The sequence below is a fragment of the Passer domesticus genome, chromosome 10 (assembly GCF_036417665.1).
Source record: "Passer domesticus isolate bPasDom1 chromosome 10, bPasDom1.hap1, whole genome shotgun sequence".
Lineage (NCBI taxonomy): Eukaryota > Metazoa > Chordata > Aves > Passeriformes > Passeridae > Passer > Passer domesticus.
Genome location: NC_087483.1, coordinates 35,560,939 through 35,588,052, shown reverse-complemented (window position 1 = coordinate 35,588,052; position 27,114 = coordinate 35,560,939). Strand labels below are relative to the sequence as shown.

The window sequence follows — 27,114 nt, the reverse complement described above, 5'->3', positions numbered from 1 at the left end:
CTGTAGATAAAAATGGGCCAAATGACATCACAATCCTAGGTGAGCACAGAGCACAGGAAAAAGCACCTGCTACCTGCTCCCAAATAGAGCCCTGAAGGATTTCTGTGGCTTTCTCCACCATGTGCTCTGTAACTCTTGGCCACAGAGGAGCTTTAATACAGGCCAGGAGGTTTGGATTGCCATCATGGAACTTCTAACTTGGTACAGCAAACAACTGTTTCTGTCTAACACTGTGTGCCCAGTCCTTCTGGATGATATTTTCTTCCCCAAATGAGCATTTATCTTTTCTGTGAAAGGGGGGAAAAAAAAGAAAAAATAGCGGTTACACTGTTGTTGTGGTGGCACACAAACCGCATAATCTTAACTACACCTTGATTTTCAGCAGGAATCTGCGTCAAGTAAATAAGATTTTGGCAAGAAAAAAGAGCAGGAAGGGGTGCTCATCTTCTGTAACAGTGGGTATAATAATGGTCTGACAATCCCAGTTTGAGTCTGTGAGTCCCAGGAGTACATTAAGTGAAATCACAGGTGACAAGAAAATGTTTGCTCAGTTTGGGCTGGAAGAGAGTAGATATTACACTGTGACTAAAAATAACGTAATCAGTGTCTCTCAAAAAACCCCAAAAAATTATCTGTCAGAACTTTGGAGGATGGTGAATGGTGGCAGAGAAAATGCCAAGCCAGGTATTCATTTGAAAGCTATTGCACTGATAGATCCTGTGGGTGATTTGCAGTATTTTTTTAATTGGGGAAAACTAATTGTAAATTTCTGAAGTGGAGCTATTTCTCTAATTTTTCAGGTCTGTGAATCAGAAGGTAGAAACAAATACTTTAAATCCTTAAATGAAAACTAAACTTGCTACCTTAACAGCAGCTATTGAAAACTGGCGACCAAATTGTCTTGATGTGGATGCAGAGCTTTGATTTTAATTTCTTCCTGCAATCCAAAATTAGTTCTAATATTACTTACAAGTCAAAGGAAGTATATGGATATCTGCATTTTTCCATAATTATGGTGAAAGCAACAGTAGAAATTGAGACCATATTTTTAGAATAAAAAATACTTTAATTGTAAAATTAATTATTTCATTTATTATGCCACTTATTTATTTCTTCTGTGCAAGACCAGTTTTTTGCTGGAATTTTCATATGTTCTAGAACAAAAAGGCATCAACTCTTTGAATATATATGTGTGTTCATAAATGTTCTAATACAGTATAAACTTAGCACTGCCCCTGAAAGTGGAGAAGTCATGGTTTAATCTCTGAAGAGCAAAGTACAATATTTGCAGGGCAACTAAGAAAATATTCTTTATTTGCCTTTGTTCTGCTCATGAATAGCTGATATTATTTGTATTAATGGTTTTTAGTGAAAAGAAACCATATTTCATCTGGAAATCTTCGTGAATGATCTTGTTGCAGACAGGTAAAAATGTTATAAAAGTTTTATAAAGTATAGATTAGGCCCTGCTACTTCAGCTAAACTAACAATAGTTTACAAGTTCCCATACAAAAACGTCTTGAAAATGAGAATTGATTAGCACAATAATCCATTCCTAGGGTTAAAAACAAGCACACCTGTATAAACAATACGATCTGTCCCATGAGAATCAGTAGAAAAAGTATGTAAACTAACTAAAAATACAAAAGTTTGGTAAATGTGCAAAATACCATGTACCGACCAATGAACTTAGTGTAAATGTATTGTCAGCCAATAAGATTAATAATATTGATAATAATGCTAATCTAACTTCTAATAATGCTATAAAATATAACATATAGAATAAAGATTGAGCTTTTCCTGCATGAAAAAAATGAAAAAAATATAATTTTAGCTAACGTGATCTGATTGGGGGCAGCTGGATTTACCCTGGCTGGTGAGACAGGAGACAGAACAAATGGTAAGAGGCAAGCCCAGATGGAAAAGCATCTTGAAGCTTTTGAAGAATTAATTACGCAGCTAATTGGCTGGCAGTCTCACCAGAAGGGATGGGATTGTGGAGAATGCTGAGTTCTGCTGGATTGGTTTGCGTCTCAAAAATGGGATGGGACTCTGACTGGTTTTAGACTTAGGATTTGTTATTTGTTTGTATCATAGAAGTAAAAAGCAAGAGACACAGGAAAATAACAACAACCATGCAAATTCAGATCAGAGACAAGATGGCAGCTTATGCAAAGCTTTTTTCTGCATATTCTTTGAATTAATAGCATAAAAGGTATAAAGTCATTATACTCTAACCAATAAGAAAAGGACTCACGTGGGTTTAGCGTTAACAAAAGGACTTCTATAAACTTCAAACAATACACAATAATTCATTATTTAAGATTGAAACTTTTTTATCTTTGCAAAGCATATATCTAGAACTTTTCACATCTTGAACTATCAATAAGTTCTTGTTCTTTCTTGTTCTTTATGATAAATATAAATGTATTCACTTGGTTTTTAACTTCCTAGTTTCCCATGAGAAGGTTTAGAAATTTCCCAGCCTTTCTTAGCTTTATGTCTACTTTTTGAGGCTTTTTTGGACTTTCTAAAGTCTTTTACTTTTTTATATTCCTACACTGAGGAACCAGCAGGGCTGGCAGGGCCTGTGCTGAGACTGTGTGGGACTCAGGATGGCTGCCTATTGAATCAAGGCAATCCCCAGCAAAAGGGAGACAGAGAATGATGCATCTGACTCCATGGATATCAGAAGGCTAATTAATTACTTTATTATACTGTATTATTCTATACTATATATGTTACATTTACACTGAGCCTGCCAGGCACTCACTCTGCTCACACAACTGCACTCATCCCATGACTCTCTCGTGACTCTCTCGTGACAGTCCAACACACACACACTGTTGGCCCTGACAGGCCAAGGAAACAAAACCCCATCACTTTGGGTAAACAATCTCCATCTTGCATTCTGCTTTGGCACAACACAGGCACAGCAAATGAGATAAGCGCTGTGTTTTCCTTTCTCTGAATTTCAGAGACTGTGAATCTCAGAAATCCTTGAGAAGAATTGTGTCTTGCTTTTCTCTGTAAAGTGTAAAGAGAAATGTGGCAACAGCTGCCGCTGGATTCTGCAGCAGAGATGTCCTCACCCCTCTGCAGAGCCACAAGTGGAGTTCAGCTCTCTGTTCTGTGGAGTGTGGGCTCTGAGCTCACTGTGCTGGCCACAGAGGGGTGAGCTGTGTGTCCCTGCCAAGGTGACACAGGAATGCAGCCAGGGCTGAGGAGCTGTTGGGCGATGTCTTTAGCCCTGTCATTAGCAGCTGCAGGAGCTCTGCAGCAGAAGCATGTCCTCAGTGCCTGGAGGTCTCCCTCTGGGCATAATAAAAAATTTCTTAGTCTTGTCATAGCTCATATTTTCAGTGTGAAAGGTAAGGAAGACTGTCACATTCTCTGGGCTATTAACTGAGAGTGCTGATGTTGTTCCAGATTGGAGTATTTATTTGTCTATTATTGGTCTGAGATTCTGTGGAAGAATCTGATGATTTTTCTCACTCTACAGGTAGAACTCTCACCTGTACAGAAAGTGCTTGTTGCATGGATATTTTTTTCCTAACCAAAGATTTATAAATACAGATGACTTCTTTGTTTCCTTTCCAGCTGCATCTGCTCTGTGGCTTTAGAGTTTGGTTGGCACTTTCCTTGAACAAGGTGTTCATCCTGATGAATGCATGGAATGGCAAACAATACCTGTAGCCACACTCCACAATTTCTTTCCTTCCAGCCTGTTTTTGTCCCCAGCCAGCCTCTGGGGGAAGAACCTTCTTCTGATACCCAACCTAAACTTCCCCTGGCACAACTTCAGGCTGTTCCCTTGGGTCCTGCACAGAATAGATCAATATCTGCCCCTCCTCTTCTCTCGCAAGGAAGCTGTAGCTGCAGTGAGGTCTTCTCTCAGTCTCCTCTTCTCCAGGCTGAATAGAGGAGCTCTGCATTTCTTCCACCTAAAAAACTTGGGCTTTAGGGTGACCTCCAGCAGCTCTGGGCAAGCTGCTGCTGCTGCCCAGCTGGAGCAGAATAGGTTTGTGCTGTCACTGAAATGGTGCCCTGCAATCACAGGAGGGATTCCTGTGGATGGGCCATGCAGGAGGCTTCAGTGGAGCACAACAAGGGAAAAAGTGGAGTATCTTTCTGTAATTTAGCAGCTTTTCTCTGTCTGTAGTGTTTGAAATGATTAAAGACACACGGGGGGCCTCTCCAGTCCTGGCACTGGGTTTGCTGTTCAGCTGGGGAGTGGATGCCTCTGTTTGCACAGCTGTCTGCCATCTGCACCCAGCTTGGACTGGGTGCTCTGCTCCAGACCTCAGCCTGAAAGCAAATCCTGTAATTGTGAAACATGTTGCAAACAGTAAATAAGTGTTTTGGAAGGAATTCATTTAGAAGAAGATTTATGAAAAAAATGTTTAGAAGATGCCAGATGTGGAAGAATGCGATTAGTACTGAGGATTAGTGTTGAGGTAGAATATTAGAGCAAGCTGGGCCTCAGATTCTTCACAGTCAGTGGAAATAAATGTGATCATTACCAAGAATTAATATCTCACTAAGCCAAAACATTCTTGCAGGTGTTTTTCATTAATTGGAAAATACTTAATAAAATAATTAAAAAATTTCTGTGGGGTTTTTCTCCACTTGGTTTAAGACTTGCTATGCCAAATCTCTAAGAAACCACAAAGTCACATAATTTTGAAGGTGGTAGATTCTGACATTTATCCCCATTTACAGCAGTATTAGCTGAGGGTCTCAACTAAAAATTACTTTAAATGTTTTAAGAATACTCATGAAAGATGGATAGAAGAGCAGAGGTTAAAAAACATGTAAAAATAATTTCCACATACAATAGCATATCCTGGTTCCACTTTGTGCCTTTTTCAATTTACTTTCTTATCATTATACCTGAAAGCATTGAAAGCTTTTTGGGCACAAAGCTACTGATGTATTCTTGAGAATACCTGTCTGATACACAGTTAGCAACTCCTTTTTTAGCAGTTTGGGAAGATTCAGTAGTTGTAGCCAACATTTTAGCACTTGTGATGCAGTGAATAGACTCAGGTGTACACTAAAAAAAGCCTTTTGCTATTACTTGCTCCCATATACCTGAGTGGAGAGAGACTAGCAAGGGAAATCTTGGTTTATGTGACATTGCTCAAAACACAATATACAAAGTGATGAATTATGTGAAGTCCCCTTCGTGGAAACTTTTGGGCACATGTTTAGTTCTACTTGCTGAAGTCAGGTAAGGCACATGTGTTTGCAAGACTGTGCATTTCTGTCAGTGCAAACAGCAGTCCAGGGCTTCCTGTGGAAAATGGCACCTCATACAACAAATATTCAAAATTACAGATGAGATTAAATGCCTAACCATAATGGTGGATCTTTCTCAGATGATTTACAGGCAGGGGAAATAGATCTTTTGGAATGCTGCAGGCAGTGAGTGCAGAGCCAGAGTATCAACCACTCATCCATGTGCACGTCTGTGCAGTTTAGTTGTGTTGAGGATCATGAATGGTTGTATTTCAGAAATGTTCTGCAAAGCAACATGAATTCTTCCTTCTTAATGGTAAATTCAAGTATTCAGTGAGCTCAAGTCTTGCTAGGAACATAGCTGCTGTGTGACTTTCAAGCTTTTCAAGAACTTTAAAGTGTTCCAGTACGTATATTCAAGAAAAAAATGGGGGTTTGGAGCAGCTTTCAAAGTTGAAGGAACTTGGATCAAGGGTGACAAGGAAAGAGGGAAAACTTTGGATGATAGAGTAGACTAAGACTGTGAGGACTGAGAACTGCTTTAGGATGGAGACAAAGCTGTTTTATGGAATGAATGAGGAATAAAGATAACACAGCCACAGTCAGTGGCACAACAGTGAGTATCCTTCAGAGATATTTACTTAACTGGGATCTGTCAAATGGAATTAGCAATGCCTGATAAGTAGTAATAACAGGATTAAAAAACTTCTCAGGGTTCAGTCATAAAACAAATAATTCTTAATCCTGTGTTTTGTCACTGATCATTTGAGATGAAAGTTTTCACTGCAGAGACAAGACAGTGTGGGTATCTTCACGACTGAGAACACTAACAGCCTGAAAAGTGGTAGAGAAGCACAAATCATACTCCTGATCTTCAAAAATTAATTGGATTTTTTTTTTTTAATTAAAGAAGATTAAATAAAATCATTTGACCAAGTAGGCTTTTTTGGTAACCTCTTGAAAGCTGCTGTTTAAATGAGATTGTCAGCTCTCAGTTGCTTCATAGGAAGCAGTAGTCATTAGAGTGGTTCACTACTTAGTCTACCTGTAATAGAGTCTGATAGCAATAGTTTTAGTTGACATAAATAACAAATACTTGGCTAAATTATTTTATAAGCAGTTAATCATGTCTTGGCTTTGCTTATATTAGTTTTTTCTACGTTAGAAATAAAAGTGCATTTTTAGTGTGGAAATACACATTTACAGGAAGTTCTTAATGATGTTATTTCAAAAGCATCCAGCATTTGATACATCCAGCATTCTCTCATGGTTGTTTTCTTTTGCTGTTGATGCTGGGTGATACACCAGCTTCTCAGAAATTCTCTGTACCAATATAAAGCTCAGTACATTTTGGATTATTCAAACTGGTTCAGCCATTTTTACTTCAGTTTTGAGCTCACTGCTGAGCTTTGAATTCCGGCCATAAAGGACTTTCTTCCAAGTCACCCCCAGTTCCCAGTAATGGTTAAAATCATTGCATTGCTCATGGTATGTAAAAACCCTCAGCTTTATATTTTTCTGCAGCCGAAATCATGAAATGGCTACTGCTAAAAATCATTAGTTTGGGGACTCATAGAAAAAGCTATTTCAGATGGTAATTTAGAAGCAAAGGGAACAGCAATAATAGTGATAATAAAACTTTGCTCTTTGGTTAGTATTTTCCCATAAGTCGTTTATTATGCAAGTATGAGAGAAAGATAAATGACCAAGCTTTTTAAATAGTCTTTGGTGGGAATATATTTACTTCCTGTTACACTCCCTGAGACACTGTATATCAGTGTGCAGTGCTGAAATGGTGTAACAGAAACTTCTGTGGCTTTTGGCTTCTTTAGTCCTGTCACAGATGCATTTTCTCAGCGTGAATTGAGGTGGTGCATAATCTTGCTGTGGTTTGATTTTGGTGTTAAGCTGTGGAAGTGCTCAGGTGGCCATAGTGATTTATTGCACTTTGTCATGGAACCTGGGCCCAGCCTCACAAAATGAGTGAACTTGATACCCTTTGCAACAAAGTGAGCAGAGAAAGAAGAACAGACAAGGCTAATGAGTGGCAGTGAAGAAGGAAAAAGGAGAATGAGGAGCCCAGAGTTGAAAAATAAAGAACATTTATGTAGTACACTTGAGGTGGAACATTAGTGTGTCAGTCAGAAGTCATCAGCAAGCTGAGAAAAGTTAACTGCAGACTGCTATTTGTTTTTGCTTCTCCAGTGTGTTCTTACACCATGATACAAAGCTGTAACTTGCATTTATGATGTCTGTACTGTGCTGTATGTCCTTGCAGAAGTGTGTCTCATTTCACAGTTAGAAAACCAGATGAAAATTTCTTTATTCATTCAGCTGTTATAAAACTTGTCTCTTGTATGATTTTGAAGAATGTAATAATATTTTTTTAACACAAATAGGAATATTTCAGCTGGAAAGACAATTTCAAAGGAAGGATTTGCTTGCCATAAGTATTAAAAGTTTGTTTAGTTTGTCCAATTTTGTAATAAAATGGAATATGAAGACAATATTGGTGGAAACTCATGCTGAATTATTCTGTAGACTGTCCTGAGCCTGAGGAAATTATGTATTCATTGCTGAACATTCATTTATATCTACCAAAATGTTGGTTTTCTCTCCATCTCTCTTACCTCATCCAGATTTATATATTTGAAAATAACATCTACTATCAGCCTGATGTAAAGAGCAGCTCATTGCGCTTGACATCCTCAGGAAAAGAAGGAATTATTTTTAATGGAATTACAGACTGGTTATATGAAGGTAAGCTGGACAAATAGATCTCTTTATAAAAACAGATGCAAGGTCCTTGTACAGACCCAGCAGCACAAATCTGTTCATTTTAGAAAATGCTGAGGGTGGGTTTGCCTGTTCCCCTTCTCATTCTCCTGCAAGATTGCCTTGGTATCATTCATTCTTTTTCTTGGCTGCTGGTTTGCATATAGCAGTGTTTTCTGAGAAGGAGGAATTCATTTAAAACCAGAATGTAGCAAATGAACTCTTGGTAGCATGAAAAAGTGACCAGGGAAAGGGCTCAGTTGGCTGCTTTTAGGGACAACAGTGATGATCCAGTTACATTTAAAAAATCCCAACAGAAAAGGGCACCCAGATTTGAGTGGGGGATAGCTCAGTCTGTCTTCTGCTGCTGGTACCACAGGATGTTTCTCTCTGCACCCAAAATGCTTTTAACATAATGATAAATTTAAGGGGAAAAAATAAAAAAAAGGGGAGCAGATTATCTAGCTTGGTATAACAACTTAAAATTTTTACACATTTCAGGTACTCTTTCTATGGGACTCATGTATGCTATAGATAAATAGCTTGGTGTTCATTTACCTGAGGTATAGAATTTCTTGTGTGAAGAGGTTTTCTTAGGAATGGTGTTAATGCCATATAGCATGGAACTTCACCTTAAAAATGGTCTATCCACACCTCTTGCCATTGCAGTAGTTATGGGCAAACAGCCTATAACTTTTTTAAATAGTTTTTTAAAATAGTAATCTGCATCCCTCAGCCTGTATCTGTTACCCACTTCCAAGGTTTTTATACTGTTTTGAAATCTTTTAATGTGGCAGCATATTTCAAAACAAAAGAACATTTTTTAAATGGAATATAATTTTACATGCACTTAATAATCTTAAAATCTTACACGACAGCATGCGGATTGAAAAATTCAAGCAGATATAGTTCATCAAAGTTGATGTAGTATATCAGTTTTTGCTAAAACAAACTGAAGTGAATAAGAGTTAATAATAAGTTAATAAGAAATTAATAAGAGTCACAGCCAGGAGAAACAAAAGTTGTCTCATTTGGGACTAGAAAGTTTCTGAGGTGTTGTGGGAGATGATCCCAAAGCCTTCCCCTCATGAAGCATGTACTAAAGCCTTCTTTTAGTGAAGGAGCCTGCTTTGCTCATTGTTTTCCAGGTTTTAATCCCGAGCAGCATGTTGCATTTCCTGACGTGCAGAGAGCTCGCTGGGTTCCCAGGCTGCAGGCAGGCAGTGAGCACCAGCTCTGAGCTGGTGGGGGTCAGGGTGAGAGGGACCTGCAGGTCCTGGAGAACCCCCGTGTCTGTTGGCACAGGAGCTCCCTGCTCCTTTCCCATTAACCTGCAGCACTGCTCCACTTTCAGCAATCTTTTAGCAACATCAGAAGCTGAGCAGGCTGAATATTTTCCAGGTGAAGTTGAGAGATTTTCAGTTGAATCAAGCACTCTTCCTCCTTTGACCTCATTTGTTTTCTTTTATCTTTTCATGTGATTCTTATTAGTATTTTACCTTACAAAGCCTTTGGGAATAGCTTTTCTTTGTGTGAATAACCTTGTCTAAATGCAAACAGTAATATTTTAAAGCAAACATAATTGTGGTTTTCTGCTATCTGATATTCACCATTTGTTCTCTGTTCTTCTCCTGTGTAAAAGGTTTTAGTTATCCAGCCAGGGAGAGAAGCATGACCCAGAATATATGACTTTGAATATAGGTCCCAGCCTCATTTCACCTAAACTTAGATAATTCAACCCATTAGCTGCTTCAGAACCCTCAGAATCCAATTAGCAACTTGGAGAGTCTCTGTTGACAGTTTAAGTAGTTTTGTTAGGTAGGTCCTCAAATTAGGTATGCAGTCAGGCCTTTTCCCTCAATATGCTATTCTCAATTAGTTTTCCAGCCAAATTCTTCAGATTTAAATACAAAATCCTTACTAAGCAGGCCAACATATCAAATACATAATGAAAATTCTAAGTGTTTTCACAAGTGGAAGCAGAAGACTTGTACAGGGAGAATTCAGAATTGCTCAAGAGTTGCTGGGATTCCTGGAGTTCTGTGCCCGTGGTTGCTTCTGGTTTGTTTCTTTTGACTGTGATATACACTGACAATAAATGTGAGAAAACACTGAGTGACATTCTTGGAGAACTGGGTTAATTTGGAAAGCAAATAAAATTTGGATAAAAAAAGAGTTTGGTTCAGATTTTCAGAAATTTTCACTTCAGAAGAACTGAACTTCACAAGAATTAAAGCTTTCCACTAGACTGAGACAAGAAAATCATAATATTGCACTCCATTAAATGATCACATAGATATGACTGTGTGAAGATCTGCATGCTATCAGGTGCCATAACTCAGAGAAATCAGATATACTGAAGTTCTATATTAAGAAGAGAAAAAAAAAATTGACAATCATAAAAAATGCCCCAAACCCCCAAATTATTTTAAATTATTTAAAACTTAACTAAACACACATATTGGAATAGACTAGAACTAAGCATATGTCAGTAACAATAATCTTTCACATTTAGATGATTTATTGATGTTAGTGGAAGTATGCATTTGAGGAAAATGCTCCTTCGGTGTTCCTTGTTATCCAACCATTCAACCCAGGATGATGTGAAATTGCTGAAATTACAGCAGACACATTTCAGGTTGGCACAGGGACAATAACTTGGTGCCAGCTGAACAAGCTGGACACTGAGTGTGAGTTTTTTCGTGGACCCTAAGGAAATCTGGTTTTGCAGAGGAACTTCTCCACTCCCACATTGCCCACTGGTGGTCTCCAGACGGGGAGAGACTGGCCTTCCTGACCATCAATGACTCTCTGGTGCCCAACATGGTTCTTCCCAGGTTCACGGGAGGTCTGTATCCAAAGGGAAAGCAGTATCCGTATCCTAAGGTAAGATGAGTGGCAATGCACCCCCCACCTCCTCTTCTGTGGTCACTGATAATATTCAGCCATGTGGAAAGAGTGTTTCCAGACAGTAACAGAGGCTGGGTTTGTTCATGATGCTTTTCAGGAAATAATAATTCTTTTTTTTTTTTCTTTCAATATATTTTTCCTGAAAATAAACTATCAGATGAGGGGACAGCAGAGAAACTAAATTTCATCACTGATATTTGGTTTGGTAAAATCAATCCAGCACCTCAGAGTGAAGGGTAAAGCATTTGAAGGACTATGTAGGGAAAAAGATCCAGCCCCAGCTGCTCTGGAGTCACTCTGTGTGCAGAGCTCAGGGCAAGTTCCTTCACAGATGCAGAGATCTCAGTAGATTGTGCTGTTATTAATAAATGTGACAGACTGGCATTGGATAAGATAAGCCACAGTAACATATCTTCATGGCTATCAAAAAGAGAAAAAAATTAGAACTGTCAGTGTTTTAGAAGATTTAGAGAAGGTTTTTTAGGTTTGATTTGGAAAGTGAAAGAACAGCCAGGGGTAATGCCTGAAATCACTTCTCATTTTCTGGGGATTTTCTGGTGAGGTGCCTCCAGATCTGCTGTTTTGATCTTCCAGCTGAACAGTTTATCCAGACCTTGCACAGTTTCAAAGTGTCTGGGTTCCTTTCTGACAGGTCCACCTATATGGTACTCCTCTGGCATTTGAGGGGAAGTTTGTTGAGAGCTTTAGAAAATATTCCTGTTACCTTGCTATTCCTGCTGCTGTTAACCTTTATTCTTGGTGGCTAAACAGTTAGACTGTACCAGGTACTATGAAACAATAACATACATTACATAAATAGAATATATTTGTGCTACGAAATAATACTCTGAAATAATGAAACAACAATAATTTTAGGTAGTTTATATTACTTGCATTGGCAAAACTTCTTGAGTGACAGAGCAAAGAATAAAATAAGAAATATTTTTAAGTCAGCTTTGTAAATGAGCAAGCAGTAATATTATTTCATTAGCTATTCAGAATAAAAGTGATGCACAATACTACTTCAGTAATCTCATTAATGAAGAAACATTATCTTTATTTAATGTCTCCATTTAATACAAATTTAGCTCCTCGTTTAACATCATTAATTGATAATGAAGCTGGTGGTGTAGCAACAGAGATTACAAAAAAGATTTGGCCTTTATTATAGAATGCAACCATCAGAGAAAATTATAACTAGGATTAAAAAATAAAATGAAACACAGATATTTTTGTGAGCACTGTAACATGCTTATCTGTGTCTGTGTACATGTCATACACACAGACTGTATTCTTAAAAAAAAAAGTTTTTAAAACTTTATATTTCCTAGCCGTGTAAAAAACACACAAATGCCACTTCCTTGTCCTCCATGCCACTCAGAAATGAGTGGATACAGCATTTGGATTTCATTTTGAGATAAGTCCAATTTCTAACAGGAATTTGGGGGTGTATTTCAGCCTGTGAAGAGCCAAATATACAACTTTGTCACATACAATAGTAAATCTGCATAATCCTTGATTTTTATCTTTTCCTTCCAGTATTAAACAGGGCACAGCCCCACAGAGGAACACACTCCATGTTTTATATCCCAAGGGTGTTATGTAGTGTAATTCCTGTGACATGAAAATGAAACTTGGGGATGGCATGTCTAGGACAGTAGCCCCTCCTTGCAGCCCTTGAGAACCTATCTTCCTATTTCCATTGCTTCCTCTTCATCTCAGGAGCATCCCTTAGCAAGAAGCCATGTTACAGGAGAAGGATGATTCCCACCTCCCTGTAGATCATCACGATTTATCAGACTCTTTCCAGTGGGTATCTGTCAAACTGCCATGTTATTCCCCTTTAGCCACATGAAGCAGTTTTTTCCCTTGGAGCTGGCCTGCCAAAGCAGCTGGCTCCTGGTACAGGCCAGAAGTTGAGATTTTTCAGCTCAGCAACCAAGGGGAGGAAGACTGAGGGAAAATGGTAAAGAAAAAGAGATGTGGGAAAGGAAGAATGCTCTCCAAGACTGAGGTAGTGCAGCTTTTCAGAAGAGGGAACAACAGCATCTGAAAAAGGCTTAGCTGGAGGCTGGATTTACCTGCAGATTTAGGGACTGACTGTGTTTTGGTAGCTGACTTCACTGAACTGGGAAAAGCCACTTCTAGTGCTGGTCACATGCTCAGGAAGGTGTTCCATCAGTAGACAGTGTGAGAGAATCACTCAATCCTTCATATCTTCATCTGTGTGATTCATATGCCTATGAAATTAATTTCTCAGATTTAAGATACTTGAGCTTTAATAACTTTTCATTATTATAAAATACTGAATTGTGTTAACAACTGAGTCTGCTTAGCTGTCACTGATTTAGTGCCTCTAAAACTCCTATTTTTTTTTTCTTTTCCAAAGGCAGGTCAAACCAACCCCACAGTAAAGCTGTTTGTAGTTAATCTGTATGGACCAGCACACACCCTGGAACTGATGCCACCTGACAGCTTTAAGTCAAGGTATATAATTTCATGGTGAAATGTTTTATGATAATTGTTCCCAAAACAATCAGGATGTTAACAGTGACCACTTATTCCCAACTGTTGCAACCAATCTCAGGCTGATGTAGCTCTCTTCTACATAAATTGAGGTACTCTAGTTTATTGCAGGAATAGTTTAATAGTGAATTATGCCTTGCAATTATTAGTGTCAACTGGAATGCTTACTGATTGTGTTAGTAAGAGAAATTATTTTGAATGAGTTGAGTATTTTGAAGTATTTTCTTTCTATTGATGGGCCACTACTGAAAAACGTAATAAAATCTGCTGCTGCTTGCTAACACTTCATTAATTTAAACAGTGCTGCAAGATCTGAAAGAGGTTTTTTTGCCATCAAGATCAGCATCTTTACACTCCTTAATGGCATTAAAGTTGAACTTTGTGTCAGAAGGCACAAAGAAATTAAGCAAGAAAGCAATGTGTAAGAAAAGATCCCCAAGATAAAGATTATCTTGAAAATGTTGTTCAGTAGTTTTTGTTTCACTTCAGGGTTTTCAGATTCATTCTGCCTCCTCAGCAGATGGAAAGTAATAGTAGACTCAAATATTAATGATATTATCTTAAAACTTTGTCTTCTTGAAGTGAAGCCAAATCACTTGCCAGTTCTTGATAAAGATACTGTTGTTGTTCAATTGATGAAAATTCTGGCTTGCTGCTGCATGAGAAGACTGAGAAAATCTATTTAAACATGGAGGGAAAAAAAGTTAGTTTCTTCTTCATTTTAACTATTAAGGTACAATTTCCATGCTATAAAACTTAGAAAGATTGTATAATTGTTAGCCAGTTTTACTGTAAATTGTGAATTTGAGTCGGGATTTCAGTAACAGTCTTCTCTCTGCTCATCAACCCATATATGTCCGTATATCAATATATATAGAGGTATGAAAAATGTGCTTTAAAATGGCTTTCTATAGTGAAAATCTTTGAAGTTTGTAATTATTAGAATTTTTTTCCCTAAAGTGTTAGCTTTTTTAGTAAAGTAGCAGCTACCTTTAGAAGTCACTTCAGTGTTTCTAACCCTTTCGTTATGGAGTTATTAGTAAATAGGTCATGGGAGTCTTTCAGAATGAAATTGAATGGTTCATTATCACATATAGTTTTAAGGATCTTTCAGGGCAGAAACATTTTTAGAAATAGTTATAGGTTACTTATTAAACTATTTCTAGAAATAGTTATACAGATCATAACTATCAGCTGTTATGGAGAGATTCACTCACACACAGAGAAACAACAGAAATGGAAAGAGAGGGGGAAGGGGAAAGAGATTGTGTTAGTTAACCACAAAAGGTAGCATTGAGATTCTCAACTTGTCCCAAATTGTGCCTGGTGTAGGACCTTTGAAGACATAAAACTCTTTCCCTGATTTTTAGGGCATCTGGGAACTTGATGTAAGATTGAATAAATTCAATGAATAAATTCAATGAAAAATTCATTTTCTTCTTTTAGGGATCCTGTAAAGGTGCTTGGTAATATTTCCCAAGTCCTGTTCAAACTATTCTGATATAAAGATAGGAATAACACTTGTAAATTTTACTCCTGAAGGTTTCATTCTGTAGAAAAATTTCCCACCTACTGTGCACTGTTAATGTCACAAAATGACAGTCTTCTTTCAGATATGTAGTTATATTTCATGCAATTACTGTTTCCCCCTTGGTGCTTCCAATTCAGGTGTACACTGATGTTTTCTTCAGTGAAAAACATCTTTAATATTTTGCTTCAGTCCTTTGTCCAGAATGCAATTAGTTTTTCCTCTTGGAATTGGGGTTGTGAGGAAACTGGGCATGTGTACGATAGAGCCTGAGGAGCCTGGGGACACAAACTGATTGCTCTCCTGCTTGTGTCACCTGGTGTCATGGTAGATCTTGTTTTACTTGTGCATATGTTTTTTCCCCTCAGTAAGATTAAACATCTGAATATTAGACTCAGAACACACTTGAAGTCCCCATTTCTATTTATCATTCTGGTATCCAGATGTGAAAATACCCATTTTACTAGAAGTCAGATATGAAAGCCAAAGGAATCTGCCTGCTGGGTGGCTCAGGTGTGTTCTGCAAGCACAGCACCAGGCTGGGTGGAGCTGCAGTGCACTCCTGTCTCCTGCCTCTCCTCTGTGCAGCTTTGCTGCTGGTGCTGCTCAGCACCTCTGATCTAGCAAGGAGCCTTTTGAATGTATAATCAAAAGCCTGTTGTCAAAGAGTAATGAGATCTCTATCAGTCATAGATTAAAAGCCTAATAATATTCAAGCTAAGCCTCATGATTTAACGGGGCTCTGAGTTTTTTCCAGACAAGCTGACTCTACTGTTGCACATAACTCAGCTGGACTGTGAGAGCTGCCAGCAGGGGAGAAGGGAAGGAAGGAGCTGGGCTGGGGTGACAGAGTGCAACAGGTCTTCTCTTAACATCCCCAGCCTTACAGCCCAGCAGGATCTTGGGAGGAGGGAGGCAAATCCTCCATAGCACCAGCCCAAGGGAAGCCTCATGTGCTCAGCCAGGGCTCTCTTGATGGACACACAGTTTGGCTGATATTATGAGCTGTTTGTTAAAACAGAAACAGGAACACATTGATAGTGAGAGGGACCTCCCTTTTATCCAGAAGTCTTGTTATAAAATACTTCTTATTTTATAATTTTGAAGTGGGCTCTAGCTGAACTCTAATATTATATAACTTTTTTCTTTCCTTTGGCAGTAGGACTGGATTATTGTGCAAAAATGTGTGTTATCTGAAGTTATTTGTTGTAGGAAAATACTGACTTCTGTTGGAATTCAGTGCTTGTTTCCAAAAGTACACAGTTCATGTGTATTTGCAGGCATATGTCTCACAGTTGGTAAAGTTTGTGTATATATGCAAAAGTTTCCCAGGGGAACATCACACTGAAGGACTGAACCATCCCACTTGCAGGAACACAGATGCTGAACATTTGGGGTCATTTTCTCCATCCTTTGGTACAGGCACTATCATGCAGTACAAATTCAGCATTTAAATGAACTGCATATATGTTTGGGTTTTTTTTAAAGTCTAATCTGAAATATCAATGATCTGAACATTGTGTTTTCAAATGTTTTGCTTAGGGAATATTATATCACCATGGTGAAATGGATAAGCAACACCAAGGCTGTGGTGAGATGGTTAAACAGAGCCCAGAATATTTCCATCCTTACAGTTTGTGAAACCACAACTGGAGCTTGTACCAAGGTAAGTTGTTTGGTTTTTGTGTTGTTTTTTCTTCCCCCCCTCAGGTCTCTTTTCAAGGTTTCTTCTGGATTTTGTTTTTATATTCAGAAAAAGATATTTGGAAATCAGTTTGCAGATGCAGTACTTGCAAGCTGAATATAATTAGTCAACAGGGAGGAAATGGATGTGAGAAAATTCCAAATGTGGTGAAATGAGTTCATGCAGTTAGCAACTTTGAGTGACATTTTCAGAATTACTAAGCTTTGTTCATTCATTAGCCTCATTGGAAGCTGCAGTTGCTGAACATCATGTACTTGGGATATAGCTAGAGCAGTGACAAGCTTGTCCTCTGACAGATATTTTCAGCTGACTGGTTTCTCCTCTCTCCCCCTGCAGAGATTCATTTTAGATCTTTCTGTCTCTCACAGCTTTCATGCACTTAAGGAAAAAGTGTAAAATTCTTATAACTCCTTCAAATTTGATCACAGAATTAAATAACTTTAGAAAAGAAATTTGAAAGGCAACACAGATATTTCATTTTTCAATGTAAGCCAAACTGAAATACATTTTTCTCTTTGAATCCAGACACATTCCACCCCTGGACCCAGACTTTGACTTCTGACACTCCTGCATTACATCTCCCCATTTTCACAGTCAATCTTGCATCTTGAATGCATTTGGCTGCTTTCCCATTCTGAGTCACAATCTCTTCCCAGAACCAGCTAAAAGTATAAATATTTTCTGTACATGCTGATATCAGTACCAACAGATGCTCCAAAGCAGAGGGTATAATTTGGCAGTTTAAATGGTTATGAGTGATTAATGTTGGCCTCTGAGTCAAAAGGCTCCCATCAGTGTCTGCTACTGAAGTCATTCATATTGAAGTGTCAGAGATTATTTCCAAGCTCGTCTCCTTCTTTTGCTGCCTACTACAGGGTGTTTTTCCTCATTCAGAAACTATGAATGCAGCCCCAAAGTATGGATTAATTTGTGACCATGGAGATTTGGTTCCTGTGAGCCTTTTTACTTTTTATTAAGAAAGCTGGTCCTGAAACCCTGCAGCTGCTTCTGAGAGGGAAACCTTTATGTGCTCCAAGGTCAATTGGACTTGTTGGAAGTAGGTACCCAGGGAGCTGTAATCCAGGACTTAATGTAAGAGAGACAGACTGAGAAGTCCCACTCCAGGATACTTACAGTGCAGCGAAGGACATTTTTAGGGGGCTGAGGAAGGAGAGTGATGCACTCTCACTGTTGTGAGCACAGCCCAGGCCTGGCTCCTGCTGGGGGGTTCCTACCCTGCAGCCTCTGGGATAAGGTGATGTTTTTGAAATCATTAATGGATGACGAAAGGATAACATGTGAGAATTTAACATTGTATCAAATGGTATCAAAACACCGTTTGATTTCAGCTGTAAACCTTTTTTTTCTCTCTAGGATGTTGCACACGTCCTCAGTTTCAAAAGGGAATGTGTAACACCAACTGCTGCAACAGATACAGATATTCATTTTTCAGGCAATATATGTACAGATTCTTCTATAGCTAATAAATTTTCATTACTTCACTGTGACTGACAATTTGCAGCAGTTGATGTGTATTATATATTTTTTCCAACAATATGTGCATGATATTTGGTTGTTTTGTTGTGGTTTGTTTTTTTTTCAAATGACATGATGTGAAATATGAGTATGAACAATAAAACTCAATAATTTGTTTTTATTTTTTTTTCTCATCACTAATGCCACACTACAATTCATTAAAGCACAGGATTGTGGTTTGAAAAGGTCTCACAATTTGAGCTTGATTCTGGCTGTTTGTCCAGTGTTGATGAAGGACCTAAAATATCCAGTTGTCAGATGATGCCTAGAGGAAAAAAACAAGTAGAGCTGCCTATGCAAAGCGTCTTGATAGCTAATCAGAAAGGACTGAAATGGCATTCTTAGTTGCCCTGTGGTGTTCTACCAAAAACTCTGAATAAAGCAGCTGACTTTGTAATTAAATTATCGTTTGTTTCAATGCAAGTGCCAGCAAAGAGATGAGGAGATTGTAACACAATAAAAAAAAAAACAAAAACAAACAAACATTACATAGCTAGAGACCTTTTGCTGCATGTGGGAAATATTTTTATCTATAGCTATTCCACAAAAGCAATTTTTTCCTATTTTTTTTATTTTAGAAATATGAAATGCAGTCAGATCTGTGGCTTCCTAAACAGGTACAGTATAAATGCTATTTCTTGGTGCATAGTGCATAATTCCTTCATTGTCATTTTTATTTAACTGTATGTTATTTTATAAGCTAGTAAAATCCTGAGACACCTGTGAGGGTTTTGGAGGCAATATCCCCTTCAGTTTCTGGTCTGTCTGGATTCAGTTGAGTAAGCATTTAGATGAACAGCTGATTAACTACCCAAGTCTGGATGGTGGAAGACAGACCAGATGAATCTCATTCCAGGCATGTCCTACTTACTGTGATTTGTTTCTGATTTAAAAATGATCTCACCAAATTAAAGCAGAATGAGTTCAAAGATTAGAGGTCATATGGGCTATAATTGGAATGAGAAAGTAAAATATTTCTAAATTCATACCTAGAACAATATGTTTAACTAATATGTCAGCCAATTATTCCACTTTCATAGCTTCAGAAGAACTGTCCAATAACTGGATGAAACACATTTCATTTAAACTACATTTCAGGCTTCATTTTGCAATGTGCAAATGAGAAATCATTTTAACAAAAAAAACTCCTATGCTTTTATAGCAAGCCATTTCCTTTAATATTTCTGTGCAAAGCTAGACATGGAGAGATGGTATCACATCAGGCTACAGTTTGTGGTAAAGCCCTGATTCAGAATACCACTTCAGTGTGCTTCTTTTTTCCATATAACTTTATCAAAATCAGTGGGTGTTAAACATGTGCTCAGTGAGTCCAAACCATTGAAACTTTTGTTCTCCTCCTCAGCAGTAGGAGTTATCTCTGTCATTATTTGTATGTCTGTAAAGGACACTGTCCTGGAAAGTCCCCCTGCATTAGGAATGAGAGTACCAGAGGTAATTAGCAGAGATTATTGTGAGGGAGAGTTCTGCAAGGGCTGTAACCCACCCTTTAGGACAGGATTGCACATGGCACGAACTATATCCAGCTTTAGCCACCACGTTTTTGTTAAACTTAACAGAACATACTTAAAACCTAAGAAGGTTTTCTCCAACTGACTTCTGAGCACAGCAAAACCAAGGAGACAAAAAAATTGAGGCTGATCTTTTCTTAAGAAGCGTGATGACAGGTGTGCCAGACTAACACGATGCCACACTTACAGAACGAGGAGCCCGTTTTCTCCAAGGATGGCAGCAAGTTCTTCATGACTGTGCCAGTGAAGCAGGGTGGCCGTGGCGAGTTCCACCACATAGCCATGTTCGTTGTGCAGGTAAGGCTCTGCTCAGGCTGCTTCTGATATCCTGCTGGTCATCTGGGCTTTTACTGTGGCACAGGCAAAGGCCTGAACTTCAGTTTAATCAGAACACTTGTGTCATGGTCATTTGTCCTGTCCAGCTTGTCTCTCAGTGCAGTGGGATGTATTTATGATGTCTTCCAGAATAAACACTAATTTTACCTTCTCTAAATACACTATACATGCATATTTTAAAATAACAAGTAATTTTAAATGTCTGTTCAGAACCTGCTCTTACAGAACAATAAAAGGAGGCAATACCCAAACTTAAAACTTGAGTGAAAGTTAGGACTCTTTTATTACCCTTTGCAACATTTTTCAGCAGCTTCCATTTCCCATGGTCATTACTTTTTCCAAAGAAGAATCTGAAAGAAGATAAATTTGCAGCATGACTTTGAAGGTCACCAGTATGAAGTTGTGATGAACTAATAAAGGAAATTATGCCCTGGAACAGAACACTCCAAGGCATCTATTTAAATCATCAGAGCATTAATTCAGGTGCTTTAGCAGAGCCATATGACATAGGAGGGATTACCAAGGTACCCAAACATCAAAATAGCAGATTTGTGCCAGGCAGCTCTGTTATCTGGCTTTATGGCAGTGTTCTGGTGTGAACATTATTAAGTCTGAAATATGTTCACATTGCACTGCAGACAGAACAAGAACAAAAGAACTTTAATGACAGTTTAACCTGAAGAAACAAGAGCAAAGATACTCATTCACTAGAGTAAATATATCAGGAAAGAGTCAGTGAAGATAAAAAGGATCACAGACATGTCAAATTCCATTTCCTAAAGAAAACAGTAACTCAGATGACAGTCTGGTAAAGGTGTATTGATATAATAACCACATAAAAATTCACACCTGAGCAAAACCATTTACTCAGTTGTGGTGGGTCTAGAATATACTGCCCACTAGAATATACTTATTCATTTCCTGCTGTGAGATGGGATTAGGAGGAAGGCAAAGAAGCCTCAAAACTTTATTAACAGTAACTAAAAGAAGGCCAGGCTGGCCTTGTTACTTGTTCCCAGTCTGGAAGGATATGAGAGAATTCCCAGCATTTGTTTGTTTTAAATTGTGAATCTCACAGAGGAGAATCTATTTCTTAATTGGCTTATTAACATGCTTATTCTCAAAGCCAGCCAGCAATTGGTTTTGCTAGGCACAGAGTAACCTCTCAGCAGGTCCTCACAGAAAAAATTACTTCTGTGGGTGGCTCCAGTGCAAACCCAGCGCATCAATCAAGTCTTATTTTGGTATCTTTCACAGTGTGAATAAGTACCTTAAAAATACACTAAAAATCATGATCTGGATCGGAAAGTTCACTTTCAACATTCCCAAGGATGTTACAGATACCACCAAGTTTGCCTTAACCTTGTAGGCTCTGACATTCCTTGCTACTAAAAAGTCCAGGAAACTTGATCCTGATTCAGGAAAATATTTAAGCCTATTCAGTAATGTAATTAAATACATGCCTACTTTTGAGCACATATTTTAATTCCAGAACACATAATTTAATTCCAGCAGAATAACGTTTAAAGTCAAGCTTACGTTTCAGAATTTAGTATTCTGTCCCTTTTAGGCAGAATTACAGCCCTGGGTACTGCACATCTCCAAACTAAAAAATACTTCTATTTTGCCTGCCATCAGCATGAATAAACAAATCTGAATGGTATCACCAATGACAAATTTGGCTTTAAGCATGTAGCTGCTCCTGAGCAAAAGGAACTGTGATATCCCATGTATCAGCCATTATTCTTCAGTAAGCAACATTCTGCGTGGTAATGGGGCTGATACAGAGCAGTAAAGGGCAGGAAATATGTTTATATGATGTGTTTTACACACTGCATTAATCTGATTGTCCATTATTTCTAAAGCAAACATAGAGGCATAAAAAGTATATTAACCGTTGCACATAAAGCCCTTTGTCACATTAGATGTTTGTCACACCTTGTGAGAGCCACAGCAGCACAGCAGGTGCCCTGCAGAATTTAAAGCAGTCAGCAGATCACCAGTACCCAGATGGTCACAGCATTTCCGGGATGGAAAAGGGTGACTCTGGAATTTGGCACTGGGATTCTCATTCCTTCTCTGGTGCCACTCAGTAGAGGCATCAGCCCATTGACAGAAATCAGCTTTCATTGCAGGAAAGCTAAAACAGAACCAATGTGGACTTGCAGGGATAAAAAAGCAAATTTTAGTGGCTTGCTTTGATTTAGTCACTGAGGCTGATTTCTCAATCTTACAACAAATGCTGGTAATTGTAAAAGCAGCGACCCCCATCAAAGGGAAGAATGATGCATCTGACTCCATTGATATCAGAAAGCTAGTTAATTACTTTATTATACCATATTATTCTGTACTATATTACACTATATCTAAACTGAAACTGCACAAGTACTCAACTCCACTGAACAAAATCTTGTGACTGTCTCCCAACATGCACACGTGGATGCAATTGTTCACCTTGGGCAGACAATCTCCAGAACACATTCCACAGGAACACAACAAGAGGAGCAGCAATTGAGATAGGAATTGTTTTTTCTTGCTCTGAGGTTCCTCACTGCGATTCCCAGAAAATATCCCTGGGAAGTTGTGCCTTGCTTTTCTCTGTGAAGAGAAATGTGGCCACGTGCTGGTCTTTCTCAGCTGATCTTTCTCTTTGACTGCACTTCAGAAAAGCACGTGCCAGTGGCACAAAGCATGTTAGCAGAGACATCTAATTAAATCTTTATGCAGAGAGAGGTTACTGGCTGAAAGGTTACTGTCCATCACAGATTATTTACTGTATGAATGGAGAGGGCTGGATGTGTGGTTTATTGTTTTCAAATGCTTTCAGTAACTTATGAAATATTTAAAAGAAACTAGTCTCAAAATGGGATTGAATCATGTCTTCTGTATCTAGACATTTCTTTCATGGAGTTCTGCAACTCTAGAAAATCTCCTTTTTTTCCAACCACAAAATAAGAATTATAAAGTAACTTTAATGGATGAAGGGGATAACTTTCTTCAAGCTTCATAAATTATGCATTATGGCTGTAACCTTGAAAAATAACCATGTTTATTAACGCTTGGCTGCGCTTTTTATTGCTCTTTCTTGTTAAGTTCTGTGATCTTAATATTTAAATATCTGTTTCAGTAGTTGCAGCTTCCCTCCCTCTAAAGAAGAAATAGTCACTTATAATAAATCACTAATATATATTTTAATCATTCCTGGAGACAGCACTGAATATCAGAATCTTCCTGAACAGGGAGTCCTCATCATAAACATTCGTACAGCACCTAGCACAATATCCTGATTTCATTTGGTACCTGCAAGGCTTGTCATAGAGTTGCTATGTCATTCTTTCCTTGTGGATCTGTGAGGAATCAGATCAGTTCCAAGGGACTTGGTTCTGCCTTGCCAGCTCCCAACATGTCTCATGGGGTATCTTTGTGAATTTGCTTCATTTCAGTTATTGCTGCTGTTGGTGTGGAGCTCAGGGCACAGGTCAGAAATACATGGATTAAAAAAAAGGCCAAACTTATTGCCTTCATGACTTTTTGTAGGCTTTGTAACCACTGAGTATCACCTCTGAAATGTCATCTCTTTTCTTTATAAAGTTTGTCTTGAATTTGAAAACTAAGAATATGTATATCCAGGCCAAGCATAATAACCCTAATATAGAAATATGTACATAAAGTATGTTCAAACTAGGAGGGTTGAAATTTTAATTTTCATTAGCCTGGGCAATTATTTTACCTTTTGCACTAGGAAACACCCTCAGATAAGCTTCTCACTTATGGTTGGTGTTTTGGTTTTGGTTTGGTTTTTTTTTATTTTTTTATTTTAACCTGTGTCTGATAAAGAATCTGCTGCAACTTCCAGCCAAAGAGTTGGTTTTACCTGCATTGCTTCCTGACTTCTATTATTTGTTAACATGGGGGCAACTGAAAGAAAAATTGTGCTGAAAACCAAGATTATTTTAATGACTTTAAAAGGCTTATAGATGGGACGGAAAGGATGAGTGAAGTTCAGGCCTGTCAAAATGTGAGGTTTGAGGTTTAAAGATGTTATGTTGCATATTAAAGAGTAAAAAGCTGTAATCAGTAATGGCATGTGCAGGCAATCCTGCTAGGCAAAGAAGAACATGGCCACGTGAAAGTTAATGTTTTCCATCTCTCAACAGGCTAAAAGTGAACAAATCAGTGTGAGACACCTGACATCAGGGAACTGGGAAGTTATCAAAATCCTGGCATATGATGAAAATACTCAAAAGATGTAAGCACTATTCCCTTTTTTTAATAAAAATATTCAAGTTATCAAAGTTGAATCCGTTCAGCTCAAAATTAAACAACAATATTTCTTTCATTTTGGAGCATTACCATAACTTTGACACACCTGAGTACATAAGAGGATAATTCATCTGCCATTCTTTTCCTAAATGGTTTTTATGCAGAAGGAAATAACCACACTGTGATATCACTTGAGTCTGTATTTTTCAGAATAAAAGGAATCAACACACAGTGCAGAAATAATAACATTTTGGTAACTTCTTTCCTGGATTCCAGACAAGAAGTCATAATAAATTTTTAGTACTTGATAAAACATCACACCTCTACTGCATGAGGTCTCACAGTTTTGGGGATCTGATCCAACTTCATAAATTCAAATTATTTGTAGAGATTATCAGAGCTCCTGGTTCTCACCCACAGAGAACTCTTTCCACAGCCCATCTTAGTGAGAGTGGAAGCAAATGCAATGCATATTTGGTGCTTTTGGGGAGGAGTTTAGAACTAAGACAGAATGTCTGAAGGCTTCACCTGACTTCAGTGGATCTTGCTGAAGTTTCACTTTTATCTGTCCATGGCAAAAAATACACAAGCATCTCTAATTGTGATTTGCATTAAAATAAATTATATTTCAACAAGAACTTTTTTGAGGCTGCAAGAATCTTTTTAACTGGTACTGGAGAAAACCCCTTTTTTACAAGTCTTTCTATGGGTTTTGAAAATATATGCATAGGGAATTTCCTGCTTCTGCAAGGCCCAGGGGTAGAGATGAGGTCTGGATGCAGTCAGGCTGCAGAGAGGTGACAGATGTCACAAGGGCTGTCTCAGCCACTTGAGGGACTGCCTTGGCCTCCTTCTGCCTGTCAAGCAGAAACTTTGTGGGGATCTCACCAGGGAAACACCAAGGGATTTTCTTGGGGTTCTTGCAAAGTCTCTTGCCACCCATGCAAAGTAGGTATATGAAAAAGTTGGTTTACAGCTCAAGGCTCTCAGATCTCATAAGACTTATTGTAATAAGTTCATAATAATTTCATTGTGACCTTTATCTGCTGCTTGGGTTTATATTGCAAACTCTTGGAGTGAAGCAGAAACTTTCTCTTCTGTATTTTTAATATGCAGAGAGGTGTCCTGGTTACTACTGGAGCTCCTGGGCATGACAGGAATTAAAACATGAGATCCTGTTTTCATCACAGTTTATACAGGAAATTGTATAGCTTCTGAAATAACTAATCTGTATATTGGATCTGAGTTTAATCTTGGAACTTGGGTTTATATATAAGTATTTGGTCTTCATGGATATTTGTGAACTTTTAATTTTTAAAAATGTTACTTAGGGTGTCTTTCACTTCTCTAAACAGTACCCAAATCAGACGATTTACCAAACTTAAATTTTTTCTCTTTTGGACACAGTTATTTCTTAAGCACTGAAGAGTCCCCAAGGGGAAGACAGCTGCACAGGTAAGAGCTACATGGGACTATGTTATCAGCTTCTTCATCCCAAGCCATAAGTGCTGTGGTGCTCTGGTAATCATTTACATTGTGTAAAAATTAGTATGCTTGAGGTGTAACAAAGAAACTGCCACAGCTTTTCATAATAAAAATTTCCATTTTCTAAAAAATGAAAAAGTTTCTAAAAAAAAAATTTCTTACCACTTACACCTTCCCTAGTCCTTTATAAGAATCTAAAATGTTAAAACTAAATACAAGCATTTAACATGACTGTTTTAAAAGTAAGCAAAGTTTTCTAAATAAAAGTATTTATAGGATTTAATCATGTAACTTAAAGTGTGGGGGCAAATCACCTTATTTTCAGTGCTTAAATCTGAGGTTAGTGAGGTTTTCACGGTTTCCTACTAATGCTGATATTACCCTCCAGCACTGTGAGTTATTGCAGAGCCTGTGGTGCTTTGGGCAGCTTTTGGACCCTGTGCACATAGCCAAGGTTACTTGGTTGTATTTCATTCCAATATAAAATGTTTCTGATCATTTTCTTCCCCCAGTGTGTCAACAGTGGGGTCATTGATCCGTCAGTGTCTCTCGTGTAACTTCTTGAAGGACCAGTGCACGTACTTCAGTGCAAAGTTCAGCCCCATGAACAGGCATTTTCTCCTGCACTGTAAAGGTAAGGCTTTAAATGCTCAGGGTGCAGTGCTGCTTGCTTCTGAATTAATGTATTCCTTGGGAAGGGCATTAGGCTGGACTCTAACATTGAGGGCAGCACTGGATTACTCAAAGTCCTGTACAGAGCCTGTTCTAAGACTGCATGTTCAGATGTTCTGTGAAATTATTAAATGAAAGATGTTCTGCTAAATTATGGGTGATGTCAGAAAGCTGCTCCAGTCCTGACCCCTCTGTCCAAGTAAAGGACATCAACTTACATTCACCCTAAACAGAAATCCTACACCAAAAAATCTAGAATTTTGGTGATGGTACTGTGGTTTGTAACATTTTATTATTTTATATATTGGGATCAATCTTTTGTGACTATACCTAGTTAAAAAATGAGGGCCTGTGTTCTCTAGCGGTGTCTGTAAACATGTGTGTGCAGTGTATCTATACATCCCCATAATTATGTATATGGGTGTATCTACCAAAAAACAGCTGTGGTTTAATCCCAAGAGACAGATCTTCTATATCAGTGCAATACTAATAACTCACAGTGTTTTACTATTAGCTGCATTCCAGTAGCAGTGAATGGCACCGGTTGGCTTCAGAATTTCTGTATAATCAAAAAAAAAATTAAAACCATCCCACACAGAGAAAGTTAT

The 27,114-nt window shown here is 38.1% G+C and overlaps 1 protein-coding gene across 8 annotated transcripts in view; it reads left to right on the top strand.

The window, feature by feature from the left end:
- The window catches only part of DPP10 (dipeptidyl peptidase like 10), a 430,530-nt gene that overhangs the window by 380,297 nt on the left and 23,119 nt on the right, over nucleotides 1-27,114 (top strand). For all 8 annotated transcript variants that reach the window (XM_064435154.1, XM_064435153.1, XM_064435156.1 and 5 more), the window contains 9 exons: nucleotides 7,881-8,001; nucleotides 10,748-10,902; nucleotides 13,316-13,413; nucleotides 16,523-16,646; nucleotides 18,800-18,838; nucleotides 19,940-20,047; nucleotides 24,244-24,335; nucleotides 25,757-25,804; nucleotides 26,347-26,468. In XM_064435154.1, coding sequence (XP_064291224.1) covers nucleotides 7,881-8,001; nucleotides 10,748-10,902; nucleotides 13,316-13,413; nucleotides 16,523-16,646; nucleotides 18,800-18,838; nucleotides 19,940-20,047; nucleotides 24,244-24,335; nucleotides 25,757-25,804; nucleotides 26,347-26,468 — 907 coding nt within the window. The remainder of the gene's footprint in view (nucleotides 1-7,880; nucleotides 8,002-10,747; nucleotides 10,903-13,315; nucleotides 13,414-16,522; nucleotides 16,647-18,799; nucleotides 18,839-19,939; nucleotides 20,048-24,243; nucleotides 24,336-25,756; nucleotides 25,805-26,346; nucleotides 26,469-27,114) is intronic.